Here is a 24,432-nt window from a genome sequence, read left to right on the forward strand (position 1 = left end):
TGTTGGTTGGTTGGTTTGTTGTCCCTGTTTCTGTCTCTTGTTTAGGGCAAATATTGTGGATTGGGATGGTATGGGGGGAGGAGCTGGGTTTGTTGAGTAGACCGGTCTAGGGCTGGGCTGGGTGGCAATTTATTCGTTATGCCTTGATATGTACTGGGATCTTAGGGTTGGATTGGTGTGGGATGGTAGATGGTTCTCGAGGGTTGTATATGCGGGTTGTCTTTCTTGGCTGGCTGAGAACTTGGGTTTACATCAGATCAAGATCAAGCATTTGTATCAAGCCAGTCTTGATTTATTTCCGGTTACATTGATGAGTTAAGTGACCAAGAAAAGCAGGATATATTTTGCGACGGGAGGGTACGATGGACTACAGATAGATGTATGCTCATATAATTGGGATATATCATGGCAAAGACAATTATATGTAATTTCTGTTTCTAGTATGGTATATGTAGTGTTATATACTGCTGATATCTGCCTGAGAGTAGTTCACCAGGAACATGCAGACATGCAAAGTCATCAAACTGAATGTACAGCTGACCAAAGGGATTAAGTGGAGAACGGAGAAGCCGTCTTGCACCAGGCAAATGCACAAGTAAATGAAAATGGCAGCAGTATGGGATAAATAGACTGCAAGCCCCAGATGTATCAAAATGCAACGATGAAAGCTGAGTATGTGTGCACTCAAGCTTGGTATTAGAAGGAAATAACAATCATAAAAACCCATACCCAGAAACTCCGTGAACCCGATCCCTGTGAATTCCAGATCCCAATGCAGTTAAAAGACCATTCGATCGAGCCAGCCAGACCGCGAGTGCCGTGTTGAATATCTGGCAACTGGATTTTCCGAGAGTATGTCATAAAAAATCGTAATAAGTCAAAGAGGTCCATATCGGGAATGATCGTCCCGCCTCTAAAATCATAGAAAGTAAAAGTCGAGTCGTCAAAAATGTGTACCCGAGTATAAACCATTCGCACCAACGCCGATTCCTGTTGCTGAAGTTCACATAGATCCAAGTCTTAACAATGCTTCCACCGCGGCCCGTTCTTCCTTGTTGCCAACCATGCCGTCAGGCACGGAAAAGCCGAGCTGTTGAATGGGAATATGCCGCGGTGCGGATTTTGCCAACGAGGACGGAGCAGGTCCGCCGCCTCGTAATAGAGGGGATGGTCCGTTGCCATTTATGAACCCTCCTCCGTTCACTGAACGTGCGCGGAGGGCTGCGGCTCCTATCTGCGCCCAGTCCTCCTCGTCGGTGACGTCCTCCTCACCCCAGTCTTCATCTGGAATCTCTTCATCAGGAGCCTCCGAAGACGAGCAGTACTCGCGGTCGTCTCCGTCGAGAGACATCTTGTCTGCTTCGTGTTCCAGCATGCTGAGATCCCCATGACCATGCTCTCTTTCAGTGTAAGAGAACACGACTGAATCACCAGTCATGCTGCTTCCGTAGGTATATGAGGATTCTCGCCTAGCCGGAATGGCCATACCTCGCTGAGTGAACAAGTTCGAGAAACTAGCGGGTGGCGACGCGGTTGGATGCGAGGGGTTGCGCAAAGGTTCGCCACGGCGTCGCGCATCCCAGCGGCCCCAACCCACTTTCTCAAATATGATATCGCCGTTTAGGCCCCCTCCCTCATTCCCCCGGCCCTCCAGGGCTGCCACGACGAGTCTGCGCGCCTTGGCAGGGGGGATTCTGGAGAACCCGGGCACCGAAGTGGTCAGGTATGCCATGACATGACGGATAGCCAGAGGACCTTGGTTGAGCATGACCTCGGGCAAGTGATACCTGGCCAGCATGCTCGGGGTGATTTCTCCCACGTTATCCAGGCCATCCGCGGACTGACGCTGGTCATTTGCAGCGTCGCCCAGGTCGATATCCGAATCCACATGCGGCGAAGTGGCAAGCGGAGGAGACCCGGGACGGCGAAGATCTTGTTTTTTGAAAGCCTGCGGAGGGAGAGTCGGGGAGATGGAATTGGGAGGCGTGGGCAACATCGCGGGATGTCCTGGACGGACAGAGTCGCGTCTGCCAGAAGAAAAGCCGGAACGGGGCTTGGGGATATCAACAGAGGCCGTCTTGCCAGCAAGGGCCATGGCGATGCTGGATGTAGCTATTTGAGGAGCCATGATGGTAGAGAGAAGTAATGGACTGAAGAGAAAATGATCTGGTACTTCTGTGGTGGCTAAACCTGGCATCACATGAGTCAGTAGACCTTCCACCAACCATAAGACGCCGCAAGGGGGAACAGAACAATGGGACGGAGATGACTAAACTGGTGACTCGCAAATAGATGAACAAAGAAACCAGGGACGAAAGAAGAGGCCAAGAATCGGAAAAAGAGACTGATATGGGTATGATCACTCACGTAATACTTTGGGGGCAACAGATGACAGTTCAAGCAGGAGACTCAGACACGGTGTGTGAGCTGAGTGAGATGCGAATAAGACGCGCGGATATTGGATAGATCAAAGCACGCGACTGTTCAGACAAAAAAGACTCAACAAGCGCGATTCTAGCAGTATGATGGTTTCCTGGACAACTTGCTTTCCGATGGTAGAAGGAAGAGAGCTATGAGGAGGAGGAGGGGAGGAAGGAGGGGGGAAAAAGTAAGTATGAGGATAGGATATAATATTATAATAGTTGCGATAATAATAATATCAGCCGGCGCAGTGAAGCGTGCCCGCAGTCCGTCAGCCGGCGTTGAATCCGCGGGGGGAGAATATTCGCGTATTTGCTGTATTAGGATTACGGCAAGTCAATAATCATGAGAAATGACGATCGCAGTCTAGGGTGGAATGTAGATGGACCTGGATACTGAGGACTTGAGGTGAGGGATTATTACTGTTGTTAAATCCTGTGAAGTACTTGGACTTGGTCTACATACTTCGCAGGTCCCATCAGGGTACCATAGTTACTGCGCCATACAGTCTCCATAATAGATAGTCCAGACGGAGTACTGATCCATACTGATCCATACGGACGAGAACAGGTCCAACGCCAACGAGACAGGCGCGTGGCCCTGGTAATTGGCCAGCAGCCTAGAGCTTCCCGGAGTCGGTCTCCTCCCCATGTCAGAACAGCGCCGGGAGGATCCGGAGCCACTGTGGACACTGTATTACTTACCAAGTACATCTATCTATCTCTCTGACTGTACCTACCTCTCTACACTGTGGCTTATCGTGACAGACCTAAAAGAAACGGGCGTCATAGCACTACAGAGTAAAAATCAATCAAGATGATGAGATCTGATCAGTTTTCCCACATCCCACCCACTTGAACAACGATCAGATCATTTCATCGTATCGCAGTACCATGTACTACCCCGGACTTCTCTAGATGTACCTAGGTGTACTCCGTATCCGAATGAAAACACACCGGTAAAGACCACGCCCGGGTTTCAAGAACTCAAGAGATAGATACCCCTCAAGGATCGACATCTATGAATTTCCAACCGGTTGCAGCGTTCCCAGCGTGTGCTCGTCTGGGAGGTCAAGGCAACAGGGTGCAACCCTATCACAACATTGGTACATAGCACGATGGGGCGGGCGATAAGCGTCCATGATTAGGGCACGTGGGATCTTCACCACAGCACATGCATGTCTATTACTCCCATGACTGGCTGCGCTTATTCACCCCCCTCCTGATCAATTCAGAATGAATGTCTTGATCATTGGTGGTCAATCAATCTCGCGTTAACGTCAAGAGTTTGGTTCTTCAGTGTCTGGGAAGTACAGTTGCAAATTCAGTAGATCTATGAAACCACCACATCACCAGTAGGCCCCGCAAACAGGCGATACCTGAGTTGTAAGTACTTGCCAAGTACCCAACTCTAGATGTATTAGACCTAGGTAGGTCTCTGTCGCTACGTCACACTTGCTCTACAAGAAGGCAGGTAATACTAGGTTTTAGACAAGCAAGCATTGACCTTTTGCAACTCATATGTAATTCACTAATGTTTGTGAGTGAATTGTCTATCTGTTTGATTCTGATGCCTTCTATTAATGGCTTCACTCAATTGCATCTTGAGTAATATAGACAGTAATAAAGAGAGGTACCAGTTGCCGGTAATCCGGAGCCCAGCCCAAACAGTGGGGGTTTACAGTCAACGCACTGTCCTGTTCAAACCCTTATTTACTCGGCTAATAAATCACTCGACATGCTACTCCGTACTTTAGTGGAGAGTCTGTGCCCTTCAGTTTCTCCTGCGGATCGCCAGGTGAAACTGGCCCTATTATTTACTAAGCATAGCTGCATGATATCCTAGTAAAGCCACTATTGACTTACGGGAGCGTCAAGAACTCGAGATACGTGGTGCGCGTGGGGGAATTTCCCCTTTAAATTATCAATCCGAATGCCAATTGGTTCTCTGTACAGCAGTGCTGATTACCTTGGTCTGCCTATAGTTATATGCACATCTTTCACTGTGCCTTGTTTGATTTTATCTCCAAACAGACTGAGAGTACCTCGGCTCGCTTGCTTGAAAATCCCATAGATGTAGTACCTCTTTATACTTGGCAGATCATCTACGGAATGACGCAACATCAGATCTTATGCACTTGTCGGTGGGGACAGCGGAAGAAGATTCCCCTGCGATATTATTGACAATAATATTTCGTGAACTCCAGAAACCATTGACTCACGTGTCTGATATGATGCTACCGCCTGCGATCTGCGGTGCTCTTCTAAGCAAGCTCTTCCCCCCAAGAAAGACGGAGCAGGAGACCAAAGTGCCTTGATCGTATCGTCCTCTATAATATCACGTGACTAAAGACACATGACCGTAGATAAGCACTATCCACGCTGTCTTCCGATCTTATCGGCCTCGACTGACATCCGATCAAAATAATCCCAACCCGCAATGCCTTCGGATCTCAACCTCCCTGTGCGGGGATGACATTTCACGAGAGCATGCTCAATTTTTATTCGCTGTTTCCTTGAAATCTTCCTAATTATGATAGTACAGCACTCGCTTGCGGTGCCAGATGATTCCTTGCATGCATCCACCCGACGGGCGATAACTCGGAATCGAGTCGGACATGGCGATGTGCTTTCCGGCATCATCTTCTCTATTCAATGATCTGCTTAAATAAATTCTCTGGAAATCTACTTTTGAGTCATTACTGTCTTTCAAACGTACTTTGAACTGTAAAGCATCAACTTCTTGGATGAGCATAAACCCATATCCGACAACCAGAATCCACATTCAAACTGCAGGATTGCTGTCTAAACGCAGAAACCGAGAGTCAACATGACGGACACAGAAACAGACAACTCGTATTCGCCTGTTCAGGAAGCACGCCGAATCTTCTCATATCTCTGCGATCAAGCCGAACGACTCACTTTGCCGCCGCAGGTCGTGGAAAAGAAGGATGCCGTGTCATTCTCATCTTTCCATAACGAGATCTACTACCCGATCCCATTCAAAGAAACTGAGACATTGGCCGCATTGAAGGGAGTCGAAGGTTGTGTCGCTAGCGCAATCGCGGACTTGCGATTTGGTGAACAGAAGCGCAATGTGAAGATCAACCTGGAGAAGGCGACAGCTTTCGGATGCCAGGCATACATGGCCAAACTTGACGGACTTTCTAAACTGGATCCAGCTGTCAAGTCGAAATTGAAAGGTAGGTTGAGTCGAGCTTGAAGAAATCCTTCCTCTGGAAACTGACCTGTTAGACACCGACCTGCTTGCGGCCCAGTCGAATGGATACCGTCGGATGTCCGCCAACCTTTACAGAACAAAGAACGAGGACGAATTCTTTCATATCCATGGCTCTCTTGAGGCTACGACGACGCTCAACATGATTGGATTGGAGGGACACCGTCCCGATCTCACAGACTACGAAGAGATCATCAGGGTCATTGAGAGCCATGTGCAGAAGTACAGCGCTGCCGAGCTAGAAGAGATGAACAAGGAGAGGAGACAAGCTGGGGTCACGGCATTCAAATACGAGGATTTCATCAATACTCCCCATGTTCGTTCAGTCAGTCTTTCTGTCGCGGCTGGACGATAAGCTGACTTTTTCACAGGGACGACTTAATGTGCAGGAACCTCCATGGAAGGTAAAGCGTCTCACCGGTGACTTGCCTCCGACTCCCTTCCCCACCAGTCGCAGTGGAAGCAGGAAGATCCTAGAGGGTGTCAAGGTGCTGGAACTCTGCCGTATCATCGCGGGGCCGACTGTTACGCGGATTCTGGCCGAGTACGGCGCAGATATCTTGAAGATTACTAGCCCTAATCTTTCGGATGTCCCCTTTTTCCAGGTTGACGGTAACATGGGCAAACATGCCGCGGATCTGGATCTGAAGACTACGGAAGGACGTCGTCAGTTCGAGGAACTGCTGGCTGATGTGGATGTGCTTGTCGATGGCTATCGCCCAGGCGCGCTCGAGAGATTGGGATACGGTCCAAACGCTCTCGCCTCGCTGGCGGAGAAGCGTGGCAAGGGCATTGTATACGTCAATGAAAACTGCTTTGGCTACGAGGGAGAATGGGCCAGCCGTCCTGGCTGGCAGCAAATTGCTGATTGCGTAAGTTCTCACTAAATACGGGCAACATGGCCAACATGGGCAAGGCTGACCTTCATCAGGTGACTGGTATCGCATGGGCTCAGGGGCAATTCATGGGCCTCTCCACTCCGGTGGTACCTCCGTTTCCCATATCTGATTATGGCACAGGCTGCATGGGTGCCATTGCCGCCCTCACAGGACTCTACCACCGTGCAAAGACCGGCGGATCCTACCACGGAATGGCCTCTCTGATGCATTATGACCTCTTGCTCTTTGCCGTGGGCAAGTATTCGGATGCTGTGCAGGAGAAGATGCGGGCTGCTCAGCCACCGGATTTTTTCAAGCTTCGGCACTGCGACAGCGTGGATCGCATCTCCTCGACCGTCCTAAAGATCATGCAGGAGCGGTTTCCGCATCTCTATGTAGCCCCCGACGACGCGGCCGGACAGGAGGCGCTCACCGAGAAATGGTTCTCCAAGGCGTACAATGCTGACATTGAGGTTGTCAAACCTATTGCGGAAATTGACGGGGTGGACAACAGCTTCTCGCGCGCCAGTCGACCGAACGGCTCTGATCGACCTACCTGGGAGGATTTCCAGCTGCCCGAGGAGGACTACAAGAAAGCTTAACGGAAGCAATTGTACATAAATGTATCAATCAAATCATACTCTAGATTAGATCTTACTGTAAGAAAGCTGCCTTCATCGCTCTGGTCCGATTGATCGGCCATGTCCTTGAGTCCGCAACCCAACCCGCATCATCCGATACAACCATATCGGAACGTCGGATACGGACAACAAGCATCGGCCCGAAACCTGCCAGAGGTATACCACGGCATTTGACAGTCTCCCAACAAAGATTAGAACCAAAACATTGTAGATAAAACCATTCAGACAATCACTCTCACAGACACAAATAGACAAACCCAGTTCAAATTTATATCCCCATACAATCAAAATGTCCTACAAAATCACCACCGACTCCACCCTCTCCCCACCCTCCGCAGATGCCATGATCGCCTTCATGGAATCCTTCTACCAAATCAGTGACAATGAATCCCAGCATGAGCGATACGTCGCCAGCTTCACACCCGACGCGACACTAATCATGGGGCCCAAGGTCGCAAACGGAGCGGAGGGTTAGCCCTTGCCTCCCATCTAAGGACTCTTAAAAGTCCATGCTAATGCGGCACGTCCTAGAAATCCTAAACCTGCGCCATGGTCTCTGGACGCATGTAGCGTCGAGGAAACACAGCCCGCAGAAGATCTATTTCGGGGGCGAGAGGGAGCTCATGTTGTATGGGACGGTGAGGTATGTGCTTAAGGCGGAGCCGGGGAGGGAAGTGGAGGTTCCCTGGGCGGGGAGGGTGGTTTTTGATGATAATGATGGGGAGCGGTTGAGGATGAAGTTTTATCAGGTTTATTTGGTAGGTTTGTGGTCTTTGGTTTTTCGCGTCGCGGGATGGGGATGGGTGAGGCTGATGTGATGTTTTACCTTTAGGATACGGCTGCGCAGTCCGGGAAGAAATGATTGTATACTACGTAATGGCAGAGGGAAGATGGACGTGAGAGTAATATCATATCCCGTTATTAGACACAAGACAGATGGCTCCCTCTGTCTGGCTATTTACAGAGGAGACGTGCTTTCGTCTCTCCGCTGGCCCCATCCCCATCTGGTCATCATCGACAACTGTTGGAATGGAATAGGGTGAAAAAAAAGGGTAAAAAAAGTTTCATTCCTCTCCCGCTGAATCCATAGGTGTAATCAATCCAACTCATCCATGTTGCCGACTTGTATGTAACTTGACCGGTTCAACTCAAAAGCCACCCAGCTTTTTTCCCTTCGTAATCTGAAGACAATTTCTTAGACAAGGAAAAAACACCAGAGGTTCAAGATGAAGACATCAGGGACTTTTTATTGTTTTAGTAGGAGACTAATTTACTCCTCGTCCTCCTCCTCCTCGTCAACGGTGGTCTTGGCAATCCGGTCAAGATCCCGCTGGCCGGCCTGGGTAATGCGGCGACCGCCCTTCTCCTCATCGTACTCAAGGACACCGATCTTCTCGAGAGACTGCATGACCTTGCGGTCGACGGAGCCGGAGGCATCGACGTGGTGGTTGGGGCGGGCGCCACGGTTCTTGGTTGAGCCGTGGACCTTGCGCAGGCGGCCGACACCGACGGTCTTGCGCATGTAGATGTGACGGGCAACGGCAGCGGCGCGGACGTAGTACCTGCAATCATTCAGCTGTCAGAGCAGGTCGGTTAATTGAGATCAATCGGGATCAATCGTACCAGTCGGCGTCCTGGGGAGGGAGCTCGTTGGAGCAAGAAGTCTTGACAGTGTCAACCCATCCTAATAACCATCAGTTCCAGATGTCCTGTGAGATCGTTTGCTGCGGAGGTCGAACGAACCAGGGATGGGGAGCTTGCCCTGACGCTTCAGGAAAGCAGAGTAGGCAGCAATGAACTTCTGCGCCTGTAGGTAGAAAACAATCACTCGTTAGCACAGATCTCGTCCTTCACATGTGTTTTCGTCCTTGTTTCCTGCTCTCTCCTGGATTTATTGGCAACGGTGGTCCCAGTGAAATTTTCCTTCATAAACTCGATTCCCATGCAGTCGATGTGCGCTGTGTGGTGATCGATTCTCCCGATCGTATCTCAGTCTCATCAAAAGTTTTGACATCCTCAGGTTGCGGAGTTTATCGTGAATTTCCATATGCGCGAACGATCTGAATATCAAGGAATGTCCCTTCCGTAGCATTTTTATTCCGTTTACCACATTCGCCCTCTTCCCATTGCCAATAATCCATTGCGGCGTTACCGCCAAGAGAGAAACAGGTGTCGCAGACTGCAGGGTACTGAATGGAGCAAACTTACGTCCACATCGCGAACGGTGACACCACCCATTTTGACGACTTGTGACCTCGAAGGTGTACGGTGGGAGTTGAAGAGGAAGCCGGGGGGGTGAGAGGGATGGGCGTCGTTGTCGTCGTTGGAGGGAGTCGGATCAGGTCAAACCTCGAAATTCGCACACACAGAGACAGCCTTTCGCTGGGCCCGTTCTGTGTGGGCGCTTTCGCTTAGCCTGTTCGGGACTAGCCGTACCCTAACTATCTACAGGGTGTTGGTTGCCTTAGGCCATCAGGCAGGACCTGCGGCCAATTAGCGATCGGACTTGGCACTACTACTACAACATTTCTACATCAAGATCTTGATTGGGTTGTCGCAGAATCAATCTAGCCATGGTTTTAAGTCTTCATGGCTAGCTATCTGAATTCGTCTGCAACTATCGCCGGTTATTCCCAGTCAATTCACAAAGGAAACTCAAGCTGCATCTCCGCAAAGAATGAGCCAGTCAATGCAGTTGAGGACAGAGTCTCAGCGAGTATCTAGACCTTTTCCCGGTAGCGGCAGTTTCTGTACTATACGTACGGCGGCCTTCAATTCCAGTGACTTCCTTTTGTTGGCGAGAAGGCGTGGGAAAGCTCGCACCGGTCATACTTGTCTTGCCTTGGATCGAACTTGCCAGTCCAGCTGGCACAGGGGTTATTGTCAATTGGTCCACGAAGGGACGGCACCTCAATAGTCACCGAACGAGTCACTTTGTGCCTCAAACATCGTTGGCCCATAGACAATTTCCCCTCGGTTCATCTATGACGAGCGAGATTTAAATGCTAGCTGGATATTGAGAAAATGCCCGCTTCAATAGACGTAGCAAGGGCAGTGCGCAGGGTGCGAGCCGATGGGAACTTCGTGTTTGCTCCAGGAAGACCAATCACACCTAGCGATCGAATCTCCAGATGACAACTTCGCGGTTTGCATTTTCGCCTATCACGAATTTCTCGTTTCCGCAAATCTTTCCCTTACCAGCGAGTTCAAAAGCATCGTCAGGTTTCAAGACAATTCGAGAGTATGGTGTCTGTATGCTCAAATAAATCTTCGAATCGAAAGGCCAACCCAGTGGAGACAGATGCAAGGCGAATCCTGCCTTTGATCTTCTATCATACACCTCCGAAATGACTGTGTACCAGAACTGTTTGCAAAGCAGACCGAGTGGCTTTGTCTGTAACCCATTGCTTCCGCGGTAAGGAGATAGGATGTAGTCAGCATCTCGCCTCCAGACTGGTCCATCGCCAATCAGTGGAATGCTCGTGATCTGCACCTGAGAAGTCCACTCCGTCGGTCCGACGAGTCGGTCAAGCGGTCCTGTGCACAAGTTCTCAATGATTTCTATGGCTTGGTTATCATCGGTTATTTCTAGGCCTTGCATGCCTGGTACTCCTCGTTGTCTGACGGAGAAGAACCCTAACTCTCTAAAACCGAAACGTGAGACAATGGAGGGAGCTTGATCCGGCTCTTCGCTCCGTTGACGCCCTGTAGGATCCAGAGATGGCCTGTATGGAGACGGCTTTGAAATGTCCCAAACGAACAGGGACTCGATTGGGGCATCCTCGTCGGCAGTGTACAAGCTGCGATTGGGTTGCCATATGTAGATCACATAATGCGTCGTGTTATGAGTGGAGTAGAACCGATCTCTTTCACTCAGAGGGTGGCCGAGGAACATGATCTTCCACTCATTGCGAAACTCAACATTCCAGCAGCCATTGGCTTCTTGAGTCACGTCAAATGAAGATGCAAAATGACGATGGACACCATCGCTGTCATTCAGCCAGTGAAAGGCTTTTGGCTCAGCCCATTCCACTACAAGGACTCGTTTCTGCAAGCGTATTCTCCTAATCACCTTACCGATAATCAAGAACGGTACCATAACCTGCTTACCGGTTTCCACATCCATGAGGACCAAAGAGGAGTAACCTGCGCTGGGGTACACTAGCAGACCATCCTCGTAGGTCCAGAATGTCTCCGGGTAGAGGTAATCAACGCGCTGCATGAGATGACTGGCATGGCTATCCCAAGGCTGTACCTGGAACCACTCTCTTTCTCCTGAGATTCCAAAGTCGTCACAGAGCTTGAGCTTTTGGACCGACCTTGGCTTGCCCCGGCTGAGATGATGGTATCTAGAGGCAACTCTGTCGAACATTTCGCGCCAATGTTCACCATTCTGAACCGCTGAGAGTAGCTCGTCCAATGACTGTTTGCTTTTCAGCGCCCGAACCTCTGGGGCTCGGGGAAACAATCGGATCAATAGGCGGACCAGATGCTCTGGGTTGGTAAATGCTTCGTTCCAATACTTTGAAACTCGACGACATCGTACAATATCCCTGGCATCAAGATACTGTAAGATCATCCAGAAGACCTCCAACGGCATGAGCAGAAAGTCCACTGTCCCTGATCCCCGTGAAGACTTCGACGTGCCTTTTGTCTCCGCCATTATTTTAAGTGTGGGGAATACCAGAGTGTCTGGGAGCAATTAGATGACATCACCCCAAAATTCGACGATGAGAGATTGTCGATAGTAGTCACGACCGAAGTTGAGCATGCTAGTCGATTAAAAGACTAGGTAGATGGGGTTACAGCCAAATAAGCCATTGGCGTCTGGGGGAAGCTGGAGATGGGTTGCATGATTTGTTTGCATCATGGCGGAGTTGTTTTGGTCATCTCCGCCGTCACATGCCAAGAGCTTCAGGACACCTTGCTTCAACACCCCAGACAGACAGCTCTAAATATCGCCTGCTGTCCACGTTTAGACAATCATGATAATTGTCTGATGTGCTTTGCTGCCATCTCCTCACTAATCACTAATCATCCGCGTTACAGGCAGTGAATTTCCTTCAATATGATGCAGCCAAGCTCTGCACTTCTGCTCGTCGCATCGCTTTTGGCGGCTTCGTCCGTCAACGCAGATGGGCTGTACACTAAGAAGTCTCCTGTTCTGCAGGTTACTCAGAAGACCTATGACCAGCTGATTGCTAACTCTAATTACACATCGGTAAGATAGTTCCGAAGCGTATTGTTGTCGTAGGGTGTCTGGATGCTAACGCTTCTCCCAGATCGTAGAGTAAGCTCCCCACCCTCGCGGTTAGTCTCATCGACAAGTTTCTAAAACGTATGCGCACTACTCTAGATTCTATGCTCCTTGGTGTGGCCATTGTCAGAACCTCAAGCCTGCATACGAAAAGGCAGCCAAGAACCTGGAGGGACTGGCCAAGGTCGCAGCAGTGAACTGCGATGACGATGCCAACAAGCCCTTGTGTGGTCGGATGGGCGTACAGGGCTTCCCAACTCTGAAGATTGTCACACCGTCTAAGAAGCCCGGTAAGCCAAAAGTGGAGGATTATCAGGGAGCAAGAAGCGCAAAGGCCATCGTCGATGCTGTTGTGGACAGAATCCCCAATCATGTGAAGAAGGTCACGGACAAGGATCTGAATCAGTGGCTCTCCGAGGACAAGGAGGCTCCCAAGGCTATTCTGTTCACCGAGAAAGGTACCACGAGTGCTCTCCTCAAAGCCGTCGCCATTGAGTTCCTCGGTTCCATCAAGGTTGGCCAGATTCGCAACAAGGAATCAGACGCCGTGGAGAAGTTTGGTGTCAAGGAATTCCCTACCCTCGTCCTGGTCCCTGGTGGTGATAAGGAACCCATCATCTACGATGGCGAACTCAAGAAACAAGCCATCGTCGAGTTCCTCAGCCAAGTCGCAGCTCCAAACCCCGACCCGGTCCCCGCCTCAACCGAGGCCAAATCCTCCAAGTCCAAGTCCACCAAGTCCACCAAGTCTGCCAAGTCGCCCAAATCCTCCACCATCCTCAACGAAGAAGCAGAGAACTTGAAGCCTACCGAATCCCCCGACCCCAAAGTCGTCCCCGACGACGCTACAGAGTCAAAGCCCGCCCAGGTCCCGATCCAGGCACCACCCATCCCCGTACTCCCTACCGCAGAGGCACTCGAGGCCGCCTGCCTAACGCCTACATCTGGTACCTGCGTCCTAGCGCTCCTGCCCGAACCCCGCGAAGCGGATGCAGAAGTCGCCGGCCCCGCGAAAGAGGCGCTGGCCAGTCTATCGGAGATCGCGCACAAGCACGCCCTGCGCAAGAGCAAGCTTTTCCCGTTCTACAGTGTTCCCGCTGTCAACAGCGGGGCCAAGACTCTGCGGGCTGGGCTGGGATTGTCCGAGGACCAGACCTCGGTCGAGATCATTGCCCTGAATGGCCGCAGGGGTTGGTGGAGGCGTTACGACGCGTCGGAGAGTCAGGATTATGGCGCCGTGTCTGTGGAGGCGTGGATTGATGCCATAAGACTGGGTGAGGGGTCGAAGAGCAAGTTGCCAGAAGGTGTTCTTGTCGAGCAGACGAAGGAGGGTGATAAAGAGGCTGCTAAAGAGACGGGTGACCATGACGAGTTGTAAATTTTCGAGATAGTGTCTAGGTTATGTATCCTCAAGCAAAAGGCGTTTTTGACAAGGATGAGAGTATGCGATATGCGAACCTCTATTCAAACTTTTTGGATATACCAGGCATATATACAGAAACGTAAAACCTCTTCACAAGAGAATACCATAACACCGTTCTTTCATGCAAGACTGGAATGATTCAGGTGAATACTTCATGCCTTCTTTTTTCCTTCGGTTCCCTTCTTGATGATCTTCTGTCTTTTCGACTCGATCTCCTGGTCATAGATCTCTCGGGCGGTCTCGCCCTTCTTCCGCTTGCTTGCTTTCGCGGACTTGATGCTGACGGTTGCGGCGCCTCCGCTGCGGATCTGCTTCTCGGCTTCCTCCCACGCGGCGCTGCCGTTATCGATCTCGTATCTGGAGGCTAGAAATCAGTTATTGTTCGTCCAACGACGGGGTCCACAGAGTCTTGTAAGAGTGGGTTTGGGCTGACTCACTTGTCCAGAGGCAGAGAATCAATCAAGGCTCTCTGCTTTTCCCTCAGCTCTTCGTCGACCTGCTGGCCGCCCTCGCGCAGCTCATCCTCCAGACCTGTATCCAGGGGCTTGAACCGCTCGTCGACAACCTCGTCGTGCGCATCGGCCGAGGTCTGCGCAACGGGCACATTCCCGGCGGGGAGGGTCTCTGCGACGGCGCCCTCGACTAAGCCGCGGAAGTGAGTTGACGTCTTGCGGACGATCTTGAGGAACATGGCCAGAAGCTGCGATGAGGGCAGGTTCAGCTCCTTCTCGACGTCGTCGAGGTTCTTGCGCTGGAGGCCGATGGCGAGCAGGATGGACTGCTGAACGCCGGAGAGGTTGACCTTGCCGCTCAGGCGGCCGGAGAAGTAGTACTCCGCAACGGTGGGAACCATATCGAGGATGACGTGATAGTCAAGCAGGTTATTTGCGTAGCTGTCAAGGCGCTTGAGGTCGAAGGGGGAGAAGGCCGCGTCCAGATCGCTCTTCTTGAGCAAAGAAGGGGTGTACGAGGTGTCGAGCTTAGCGCCCGCAGTGGCGGATTCGCAGATGCTGAGGGAGAGCACAGAGGGGAATTCTCGGAATTGGTACGAGAGCAAAGCCAGGAATCGCTTGTGGAAGTCCCGAGCAAAGGCTCCGAGCCAGCTAGCGTCGCTGGCTGCGGAGGCGAGTGTGCGCAGCATCACACAAGAATGTTCACCAGTCAAGTCGTTTGGAGTCTGGCGAAGATAGACAGGAACGAACGAAGAGCGTTTCCAGAATTTGTGCAGCGGTGGTGTCAAACCGTAACTGACGCCGACGTAGTCCAGTGCGTCTGGACGACGCTCGGACAGCTTGCCGAACAGAGGGGGCATAGAGCGGATATCCCGAACATGGACGTTGTCATCAAGGAGAGATGAGTTGGCGAGCTCTTCATCAGTGACCCTGATCATCTCTTCCTGCGCGTCCGGGATGTTCTCAGAGAGATCCGTAAACTTGCCCTCGTAGAAATCAACCAGGAGCTCCAGAGCGCGGGATCCGTAGCCCATGTTCATATATTCTGGATTGGTTGCAATGCGCACAATTCGGGCGCCTGAGAGACTGGCAAAGTCCTCATCCTGGTACTGCTGGCTGACAAGCCATGGGATCAAGTCGCCACCTGCCCGTTGGCCACGGCTCAAGCTGTTCAGAACACTTTGCCTGCTGATACGACCCTCCAGAGCAACTTGAATAACGCAAAGTGGCTCAGGAAGCTTGGCAGCGTCCTCGTCGATGGGGGGCACCAGCACGAAGAGCTGATGCGCAGGCGCATCGCTCATCAGTTGGAGATCGTTAGGTGTGTTCTTGTAGTGACTGGCAACGTACAGAGCCATCATCTGCTGCAAGAACTTTTCAGAGACTGGATGGAAAGAGAATAACGTGTCTCGGTTGACTTGCAGGAGTTGGCACTGTGACGGGTGTGGGCAGCCCTGTGTGTTGATCTTGGACTTTGGAAGCGTCGCATCCAGGCACAGGACTTTGTTCAGCCACTTCTCCACTGAATCCCCAGGTGCGTAACGGATAGGTTCTGACAGAGTAATCTCCCTGAGCGAGCGTCCACCTAAGTTCTTCTCTGCGCCCTTGGAAGCCTTGCCAGTGGCTCTATCAGCAATATCTGTATCGTCCTGGCCGCTGGCCTTCAGACCACCCCTGGACTGCTCGCGAAGCTGCTGGATCAGCTTCAGAGAGAGCGACCGACCAGTACCCTCGTAACCGTTGATAGTGGAGGCCATGAATACCAGGTATGGGCCCATCAGCTTGCGCACCAGGGGCAGAGGAATGGCTGCTGCCTCATCAATAACTAGAAGCTCCGCCTGACCGAGAACATGAGCATCCTGGGGCTGAATATATTGAATGGTCTGGCGATGCTGGCGATGGATGTTGACTCTCACAATAGCCTTATTGAAGTCCGGGTTGGTGGATTGAAGGATGGTGTAATCAACGTGATCGAGGTATCCAAGAGCATCAAACCCTTTGAAGATGAATTCAAACAGGGTCTTCAAGTTCTCCGGGCTAGGAGAGGTGATGAAAATGTTACTGTATCCATGAGCCACCGCTGCCGCGATGGCAACACCAAGAGCTGCCGACTTTCCCCGACCTCTAGCAGCGGTCAAGGTGACGGTGCTGCGGAGGGTCTTCTCGGCAATCACGTCGACAAAGGTCAAGAGCGCCTTCGCCTGGTCAACAGTACGAGCTAGACTAACCAACGAGCCCACCGGCTGAGTGTCTGCTAAGCTATCCTTGATCTCTTTCAATTCCTTCTTTGTGCCTGTGTTGTCGTCAAGGGACTCTGGCGGTGGAAGAGGCTTCACGTTCTTCCCACCAGAGATTGGGAGGACATTCAACTCATCATCAACAACCAAGCATGAATCACAGCTGCCAAGAGAGAGGATAAAGCGCTCGTTGAAACGGGCGACCACATCATCATGCGCTTCGGTCCTATATCTCGAATGAATATCCATAGATAACGTGTAGAGCTGCTTCAGACTTTTCATTCCCTTGAGCAGAAGCAACACGATACCACCTCCTTCCACGGTCTCGATGGTACGGGCAAGCAGGTTCGGCGTGATGGCTTCGAAGTCTTGAAGAATGCACATTCCGTAAGTATTACCCAGGATCTTCTCCGTCTCTTTGTAGTACACATATCGGATCTGGTTGAGAGTGATGAACAGTTCGAACGGATCCTCCTGGTTAGGTTCTCTGATACCTCGCTTGACTTCCTTCTTGATCTTCGCTTCGCGCTTCTTCCGATGGCTTGTGAATCCGAGGAGGTCTTTCTTGTACGCCCAGAGGACCGACTTATTCTGCTTGACATCGACGCTGGACATAATGTAATGCAGGTTGACAATCACATCTTTGGCGCGGTCGCCGACCACCACAAAGAAGCTTCTTTTCTTCTCCTGTACATTATTCCGAATGAGCGCGGGAATGCGCGAATCAATTGCCTTGCGTGGCATTTTGATCTAGTCTCTCCTGCGTAGGGTCAACCACTAGGGGTGATGCTCACAAAGGGAGCAGCAAGGTTCTGCCGGCTCTGCCGTCTGCTATTATTGTTGGTAGTAAGGCCCAGGTTCTTAGAAGCAGACTAGGCAAAGATGAAACCCATAAAAAGAGGGTGCAGAAAAGAATCAGAGCTATAGCCGTATCCTCAGTCTAGACTGATTAGAGGGAAAAAATTGTTATCAGCAACTGATGATCTGCCATTGCCTACCGCTTGCCGTAAAAGCTACCGCCTAGGGAAGAAGGTAGCCACGTGCACAAACTTTACCCAGAAGACGGCACTTTCCCTGAAGCAGAATAGCCCCGAGGGACTAGCCGAAATGGGCGGTCATCGTTCAATTTTGACGTTATTCCCGATTAGGTCGGTCTACTATGTACTATTCCGTCAACTATTCTCAGGTACAGGAATGACACCCACGGTTCGTGACAGTATGACAGTATCCATCCATCAAGGCTTCCGCCTAATCAATTCCATCATCCATGGAAGATCCAGTGACTTTTTGTCATGAATAAGACGGTGTCTATATAGTTCCAAGTTTCCAAGGTCAGTTACGCTTCCGAGCTTCCCTGCTAATGATTGGACCCTGCGCTAGCACGGACAACAAGCAACAAAAGATTGGCCAGGTTTAGCTAACGAATGATCAGAATTAGTGTCATCAAATGGCCGAAATCGAGGTATTCCTCTCTGAACTGATGGACTTTGTCTACCATCAGCTTTTGATCATCAAACGACAATGCAGAGCCAATCGGAGATCACTACGCTGACAATCCGTGGAGTAGTCTAGCTGCTGTATCTCTATGTGCTAGCGGAGACGAATGCATTTTGTCGGTCATCGCAATCAAAATGCTCCGCAGGGTCGCAAGCAGAGTTCCTTCAACGGCCCACTATCTGCCCGGCCCCCATGGGTCCAGAATGACTCGTTGACGCAACCCTTCCATTAATATCCCCTGGTCTAGCCTCATTTGTTTCTTTTTTCTTCACCACCCCTGTTCGTGCCGGCACAACTCAATCTACATCGTTGCTGCGTTCTCTCGTTTTGAGATCGTTGCTTTAATACTGAATTGTGTCCTGTCGCATATCGCCTCACTGAACGCTGGAAATATCCCTGTTTTGCCCGCCTCGGAACGCCCGCAAGACACGAGATTTGGAAATTCAGCTGCAGTCGCGTTCCTCCAAAGCTGTCTAATTATTTCGACATTTTTTGCAATGAGCGCTTTCACATAAAGTAATTGGCAATGGCTCCATAGCGGCTTCTCTGGCTATCAACAAGCAGAATCCTTGAATATGATTTGGCTCTCCGCGGAGACGGGGCTCAAAGCCTCTTTGGGGTAGGGAGATCTCAGGAGGTTGTCTCATTTCATGTGCTGTCCCTGACCGAGTCCAACAGGGTATTTCTTATGAGTTGCATGTTTCTAACGACTTCCTACACGACGACATTCGCTTTTGGTAAGAGCAGTCATATTCCATTGACCAAGGCAGCGCGGACTTCAATCAGATGGCTGGTGCTCACCGACCGTTTTCACAGACCGGCCCCAGCATACGCTCATCTTTGCGTCCTTTCTTTCGGGTGTATCGCTCTTGATTTTAAGCAGATTCGATATCAATATTCCACGCATACCCCAACCGCAGCACAAATACACTGCCATCCCTCTCGCCGAACGCGGTGATCAACCATCCGGAGAGGCGCCTCTTTCGCTCAGCAGTCCGATCAGTGATTTCTTCCTTACAAAATCGGGTAATCGGAGATGGTGGACCAAGATTGCCTTGATTTCGATGCTTGGCTGGATAAGGGTAGAGTTGCATCGCCAGGTGACCTTTAAGATTGAGTGCGCGCCAGTCGGATACGCAGTAAGTGGGCTCGGAAAAGGCCAGCGCAGCGGCACCTTTTGACCAAGTATTACGTTCCCTTAGTACGCGATACCGTTCCTCGTTTCAATCTACGATTATTGGCGCAATCAACGATCACGTTCAATCCCAGAAGGCTCCGACACTGATTCAGAAATCTCTCTCAATGCGCAAATTCGCAAACTGGTCATCATTGCCCGACATGTACACGCCGTTTTCTGTCAGAGCCGCATGCGATACGTCATATCGGCTACTTTTCTCATGATTGGCGGAGTAGTGGCATCGGAGTTTCAAGAAGGCATACAGTCGACTTATATCTGCCCAATCAGTTCGGGCCAATATGCCGTACTGCGGTTCATCAGGATTTTGAGTGTCTTGCTTGACTTGGTGATCTTGATTAGCGTGAGTGAACTATTTTGGGAAAGCACTCGGCCTCGAGAAGGCAGAAATAAACATTTTCTGGTCTCCTGCGGTTTTGGTCTACTTGTAAGTGTACTCGCCGCCGGATGGAGTTGTGGTCTAATGCAATTAATAGGGAGTTGCTGGTTTTTGGACCCTGATCGCAATTATTCTCGCCATTCGGACCAGGGATCAGATTGACGGCATTGTCACCTCTCACTACTTGCCAAGCGCATTCAATCAAAGTCTGCTGATGACTCTCCTTGTGCTTTCCACTTCTCAGCTTGTAAGTTATGGTATAAATGCATGCCTTTGAATCCTGCTGAGCAGTACTAGATACCGTTTTACGGCATAATCGGAATTTCCATTCTGGCTGGGTTCGTTGTCGGTTGCTTCACGCTGACCGCTACATTGTTCGATGGACAAGAGCCCTTTCCATTGATCTATCCGTCACATGCTTTCGCCTCCCTTCTTGCTACCTTTCTTGGGGGTGTGTTGTACTTGTGCGGGCGTACGGCATCCAACGAAGAACTGCCTTTCTTACACAGAGCAAATATTGTGATGCGAGTGTTGTTCTCGGCACTTTTTGGCATTGGCATCATCCTGGTCGCTAGTCAGCCAGTGTTGACGAATCTCCATACGATCGAGCTGTTGATCTATGAGAACATAAAACATCACGACGCATGGTCTTCTCAGGCGAAAAGCAGCGAAAGTCTTGCTGATGCTGTTGCGAACTATCGCAAACGGTATAATCAGCATCCTCCACCGTGAGCCGCCCATTAACGTAAAATGATATGAGATTGCGCGCCCATCGACTGACTGTTACATAGGGGCTTTGATAAATGGTACGAATACGCCAACAGTAGGTCTTCCGTTGTGATTGATGACTTTGATCAAATCCATATGGATCTTCTCCCGTTTCGTGCATTGTCTCCCGCGAGGCTCCGAGACCTAACACGCGACTTGGCCACAAACCCATTCAACGACATTGGGGCGATCAGCATTAGGAATGGCACGCCCAGAGTACAAGAGGGGATCAAGCCAACTCATGCCTGGATGGTCCTGGGTGCTGCCAAAATGATCGAGAACTTCTCTCAATATTTACCCGACATGGACCTGGCTTTCAACCTAAACGACGAGCCACGCGTGGCCGTGCCCTGGGAGGAGGCATCCAAGTTGGAGACAAAAGCAAAATCTCATGGCCCGGCTCCCGATAACAGCGTTGTAACTGTATGGTCGGCGGACCGTGGCATGCAGTGGGCTCCTATAGAGCCAGCCGATCAAACGACCGAGACAGTATTTACAGATAGCTCGATACAACCTATTTTCGACCGATATATCCGCCAGCTATGTCCTCCGTCCTCGAAAGCTCGGACGAAACGGATCTGGGACCGGCGCCACATTTGCCCGGACTGTGTGCGGCCGCACTCGATGGGTCAGTTTCCCCTAGATGCGAACAGCATGACCGACATATGCCATCAGCCGGACCTTGCATCGCTTCACGGGTTCTTCCTTTCTCCTGCATCATTCAAAGTATCCCAAGTCTTGACGCCTGTTTTCAGCCAAAGCAAGGTGTCTGGATTCAATGATATCTTGTTTCCTAGTCCGTGGAACTATGTGGATAAGATCAAGTACGACCCGTCTGATGAGTATCCCGACCAGGAGTACGAGAAGAAGGAGAATACGCTTTTCTGGATTGGCAGCACGTCCGAGGGAGTGAGCCGGTCAGGGGAATGGAAGGGAATGCCTCGTCAACGTTTTGCGCACCTCATCAACAACAATACTCTGAGCCACGTATCGGTCTTGCTGCCCGTTGAAGGTACCGATAGCTATCGGTATGAGATCCTAGACGGCTCAGCTCCTACGAATATCCTCGGACTGAACGCCACTGTTAACATCCTGAATCCTGTTCGATGTGGCTCGGATTGCGAGGCGCAAAAGGAAGAGCTGGGCGCCGCCTCCTCGGTAGATTTCCAGTCCCACTGGAAGTATCGCTATCTGTTTGACCTGGACGGCGCGGGCTTCAGCGGTCGATTTCTGCCGTTTTTACAGAGTCACAGTCTGCCCTTCAAGACTGGCTTGTTTCGACAGTGGTTAGACCGGCGGGTCACTCCCTGGCGCCACTATGTTCCTATTGATGTCCGCCTGCACGGAGTGTGGAGCACTCTGGCCTACTTTGCCAAATTCGACACGCCAGTCCGTGGAGACCCCACCGGTCAGCCCAAAGACTTAACGCAGCGACACGATGCTCGAGGCAAGTATATTGCCGAAGAAGGACGCAAGTGGGCCGAGAAGGCCCTGCGGAAGGAGGACATGGAGATCTACTTCTTCCGCCTGCTGTTAGAGTGGGGTCGACTGACGGATGATAATAGAGATATGCTTGGATTTAAGATGTGAACGACCGGCCAATAATGTTTTGCTTTGAATCAATGATTGGCATAGCTAATGTGTAAATAATGTCAGGCTACTGATAACATATCCTAACAGACACGAAACTTGCATAGCTCATTGCATATTGATCAAAATGTAAACGTTAAAAGTGCAAGTAGATTACAGAGATGGACAAAATGTACGTCACCTCAAAGCTTGTCTATAAACAGGGTATACTCAGATGAAATATGCACAACATCCACAATAACATCTACCCTCACCTCTCAACAGCGTCCCTAAAAGCCACGACCATGCCGAACAGAACGGCGCCTGCGACCCTCCAAGGGCAACTGCGCCTGCAGATGCTCAGTGGCATTCACCCTGCCCACGCTCGCACTAGAAGCATCCTGATACACCTGGAGCGAATTGATGAGCCAGTACGCCTCCGTAAACGCAGAGGGGTTATTCGCGACGAAATCCTGGCAGGAGGACGCCTCGGACGCACAGCTGCCTGAGTCCCAGACACTGCTGGCCCAGCCGCCGCAGAACGTCGTATCGAACACCTTTTTTCTGTCAGCCCGCTGCAAACCTACTGAAAGGAGAGAAAAAGGGAAGGGGACATACAATCTGCAGCTCGCTGAAATGGGAATCAAAGTCACAGCTGCCCGGGGCAAAGCTGGCGAGCGGCGTTCCCCAGTTCTCCGGGTTGGGCGTGCCGTTTCTGATGTCCCGCGGCGTATATTTGCGAGGAAAGAACCAGATGCTGATGCCGGCGGAGGTCCACTCGGTTGCGTAGATGCCGCCGCCGGCGTTGTTGAACGCCGTCCCGTAGGTCAGGCTCGAGGTGGCGGCGATGCCGCAGCCTGCGTTGGTGGGTTGGCCGCGGGCGTAGTCGTAGCAGTTGCTCGTCAGCAGGGTGCCGGTGAAGCCGTCGTTGGCGATGGTGCAGCCGTCCGTGGCGTGGAGGGTCATCTGGTTGGTGGCTTGAGTGTTGACGCCCTCGATGATGTCGATCTCGCCGTTGGCGGGCCAGTCGGGGCCGACCATCCAGCTGTGTGATGTTAGCTTTTGTTCTTCGCTGATACTGTGGGGAGAAGGGAATGTACAAGGCAGGCCAGGTCCCGCAGATACCTCCTGGCATGTGCGCCAGATCCAAGATTACGAGGCCGTGTGTGTAGCTCTTCGTGCTGGTGATGCGGACGCTCTGCCGGCCGCTGTTGCTGGCGACGTTGGTATGGTCTACACCCATGTAGACGGCGCCGTCGGCAGAGATCAGTCCGGCGTTCTGCGCGGTGGCGCGGTCGACGTACGAGACGAAACCTCCGGTTGGGTCGGCGGCTGTGAAGAAAGAGAATTGGTCGAAGAAGGAGGTCGAGGTGCCGTAGTCGTCTTCGAGGATGTAGGCGGCCATGCCGGTGGCCGCGAGGCCCAGAACGGGGAGAGTCGACCGGATGTACATATTGGCTTGATTCAACTGTCCAGCAGGAATAAAAGGAGTGTTTCGTCTATCCAATGAGTGTAGTCACAGTAGAATAAAGAGTGACAGCACAAGGCTGAGTGAGAAGGAGAGTGGTGATTCAACAACGAGAGGAAGATATGGAACATCCTTCTCGTCCAGGTCCATTTGAATATATACATGTAATGCATGCCAGTCAGCTCAGCTCGTAAGCAGAACAAAACGAAGCTCTGCACTAATGCACTAATACAATGTGGCGCCCGGCCATGAAGAAGAAGATGATGATGATGATGCATCTACCCGCACCAGGCCAGGCCCTGAGACCAGGTGTGGAGCCACGATGCGATGTATCAGAGGCCCTGTGGACATGGCAACTCGGAGCGAGATAATCAGGGTAAGTCAGCTCATCACCGAAAGACCTTGAAAATGATGAAACGGGGAATTTGGGGGCCTCTTCTCAGCCCGAAGCCCCAGCTGCGCTATTGTCAGAAGGCTTGATCATTATCGATTCCAGCATCTTAGTGGACGGGAACAGCAGTCACTGGAAAATAAAGTGAAACAGCGGCTTGCATCAATCACATTCTAAGCTTTCTTAGTCTGGATGTGATTGTAACCATGCAGGATCAACAAGCGTGAAAAAGGGGTCTACTGACTGTCACTCGACTCGTCACGTCGAATAAGGAACAGGGCGTGAATGGATGGATCCATCTTCTAGTGAAGAAATGACTCCGATGTCATCTCCGTCCCCTGTCGACGCCGGTTATTCTTGCAGGTTCTCATCTATCTGATGTCAATGATGAACCGGGATATAGTCAACTGCCGACTGCGATTTCTTCATGGTTGTATCGTGCGACGCACGAGGCCATGTTGCAGTGGCGTCAGCATTCCAATACAACTATCGCCATGCTGTTGCATTATTTTCGTTGCGTTACAGTTCTGGTCTGCTGATAGATTTTAATGCTGCGAAAATGGCACTGACGCGTTTTTCCAAACTATGACATCTGGCAAATATGCCGAGGACATGACAT

At 51.1% G+C, this 24,432-nt stretch overlaps 9 protein-coding genes across 9 annotated transcripts; 4 read left to right on the forward strand and 5 right to left on the reverse strand.

Annotated features, from left to right (window-relative positions):
• Positions 1-1,003: 1,003 nt before the first annotated feature.
• Positions 1,004-2,128, reverse strand: Aud_010479 (uncharacterized protein; the record flags this gene model as incomplete). Its single annotated transcript, XM_043295319.1, has 1 exon — positions 1,004-2,128. The coding sequence occupies one exon, from the start codon at positions 2,126-2,128 to the stop codon at positions 1,004-1,006; it is 1,125 nt and encodes a 374-aa protein (XP_043151254.1).
• A 3,122-nt stretch (positions 2,129-5,250) lies between these two features.
• On the forward strand, positions 5,251-7,138 carry Aud_010480 (CAIB/BAIF family enzyme; the record flags this gene model as incomplete). The annotated part of the gene is made up of 4 exons (XM_043295320.1): positions 5,251-5,623; positions 5,676-5,974; positions 6,030-6,530; positions 6,590-7,138. 4 exons carry the CDS (start codon positions 5,251-5,253, stop codon positions 7,136-7,138), a joined length of 1,722 nt encoding a protein of 573 aa, XP_043151255.1.
• A 328-nt stretch (positions 7,139-7,466) lies between these two features.
• On the forward strand, positions 7,467-8,039 carry Aud_010481 (uncharacterized protein; the record flags this gene model as incomplete). The annotated part of the gene is made up of 3 exons (XM_043295321.1): positions 7,467-7,647; positions 7,709-7,935; positions 8,010-8,039. The coding sequence occupies 3 exons, from the start codon at positions 7,467-7,469 to the stop codon at positions 8,037-8,039; spliced, it is 438 nt and encodes a 145-aa protein (XP_043151256.1).
• Positions 8,040-8,447: 408 nt separating this feature from the next.
• Aud_010482 (40S ribosomal protein eS19) lies at positions 8,448-9,415 on the reverse strand (the record flags this gene model as incomplete). The annotated part of the gene is made up of 4 exons (XM_043295322.1): positions 8,448-8,739; positions 8,801-8,861; positions 8,921-8,984; positions 9,386-9,415. The coding sequence occupies 4 exons, from the start codon at positions 9,413-9,415 to the stop codon at positions 8,448-8,450; spliced, it is 447 nt and encodes a 148-aa protein (XP_043151257.1).
• An 874-nt stretch (positions 9,416-10,289) lies between these two features.
• On the reverse strand, positions 10,290-11,840 carry Aud_010483 (F-box protein; the record flags this gene model as incomplete). Its single annotated transcript, XM_043295323.1, has 1 exon — positions 10,290-11,840. One exon carries the CDS (start codon positions 11,838-11,840, stop codon positions 10,290-10,292), a length of 1,551 nt encoding a protein of 516 aa, XP_043151258.1.
• A 405-nt stretch (positions 11,841-12,245) lies between these two features.
• Positions 12,246-13,812, forward strand: Aud_010484 (putative disulfide isomerase; the record flags this gene model as incomplete). The annotated part of the gene is made up of 2 exons (XM_043295324.1): positions 12,246-12,398; positions 12,493-13,812. 2 exons carry the CDS (start codon positions 12,246-12,248, stop codon positions 13,810-13,812), a joined length of 1,473 nt encoding a protein of 490 aa, XP_043151259.1.
• A 197-nt stretch (positions 13,813-14,009) lies between these two features.
• On the reverse strand, positions 14,010-17,290 carry Aud_010485 (ribosome biosynthesis protein KRE33; the record flags this gene model as incomplete). The annotated part of the gene is made up of 2 exons (XM_043295325.1): positions 14,010-14,214; positions 14,295-17,290. The coding sequence occupies 2 exons, from the start codon at positions 17,288-17,290 to the stop codon at positions 14,010-14,012; spliced, it is 3,201 nt and encodes a 1,066-aa protein (XP_043151260.1).
• Positions 17,291-18,731: 1,441 nt separating this feature from the next.
• Aud_010486 (putative capsular associated protein) lies at positions 18,732-21,975 on the forward strand (the record flags this gene model as incomplete). Its single annotated transcript, XM_043295326.1, has 6 exons — positions 18,732-18,780; positions 18,860-19,182; positions 19,246-19,581; positions 19,715-19,864; positions 19,915-20,345; positions 20,409-21,975. 6 exons carry the CDS (start codon positions 18,732-18,734, stop codon positions 21,973-21,975), a joined length of 2,856 nt encoding a protein of 951 aa, XP_043151261.1.
• A 269-nt stretch (positions 21,976-22,244) lies between these two features.
• Positions 22,245-23,407, reverse strand: Aud_010487 (glycoside hydrolase family 16 protein; the record flags this gene model as incomplete). Its single annotated transcript, XM_043295327.1, has 3 exons — positions 22,245-22,511; positions 22,573-22,999; positions 23,055-23,407. The coding sequence occupies 3 exons, from the start codon at positions 23,405-23,407 to the stop codon at positions 22,245-22,247; spliced, it is 1,047 nt and encodes a 348-aa protein (XP_043151262.1).
• Positions 23,408-24,432: the final 1,025 nt, after the last annotated feature.

Source organism: Aspergillus udagawae (assembly GCF_001078395.1).
Source record: "Aspergillus udagawae IFM 46973 DNA, scaffold_9, whole genome shotgun sequence".
In the NCBI taxonomy this organism is placed as follows: Eukaryota; Fungi; Ascomycota; class Eurotiomycetes; order Eurotiales; family Aspergillaceae; genus Aspergillus; species Aspergillus udagawae.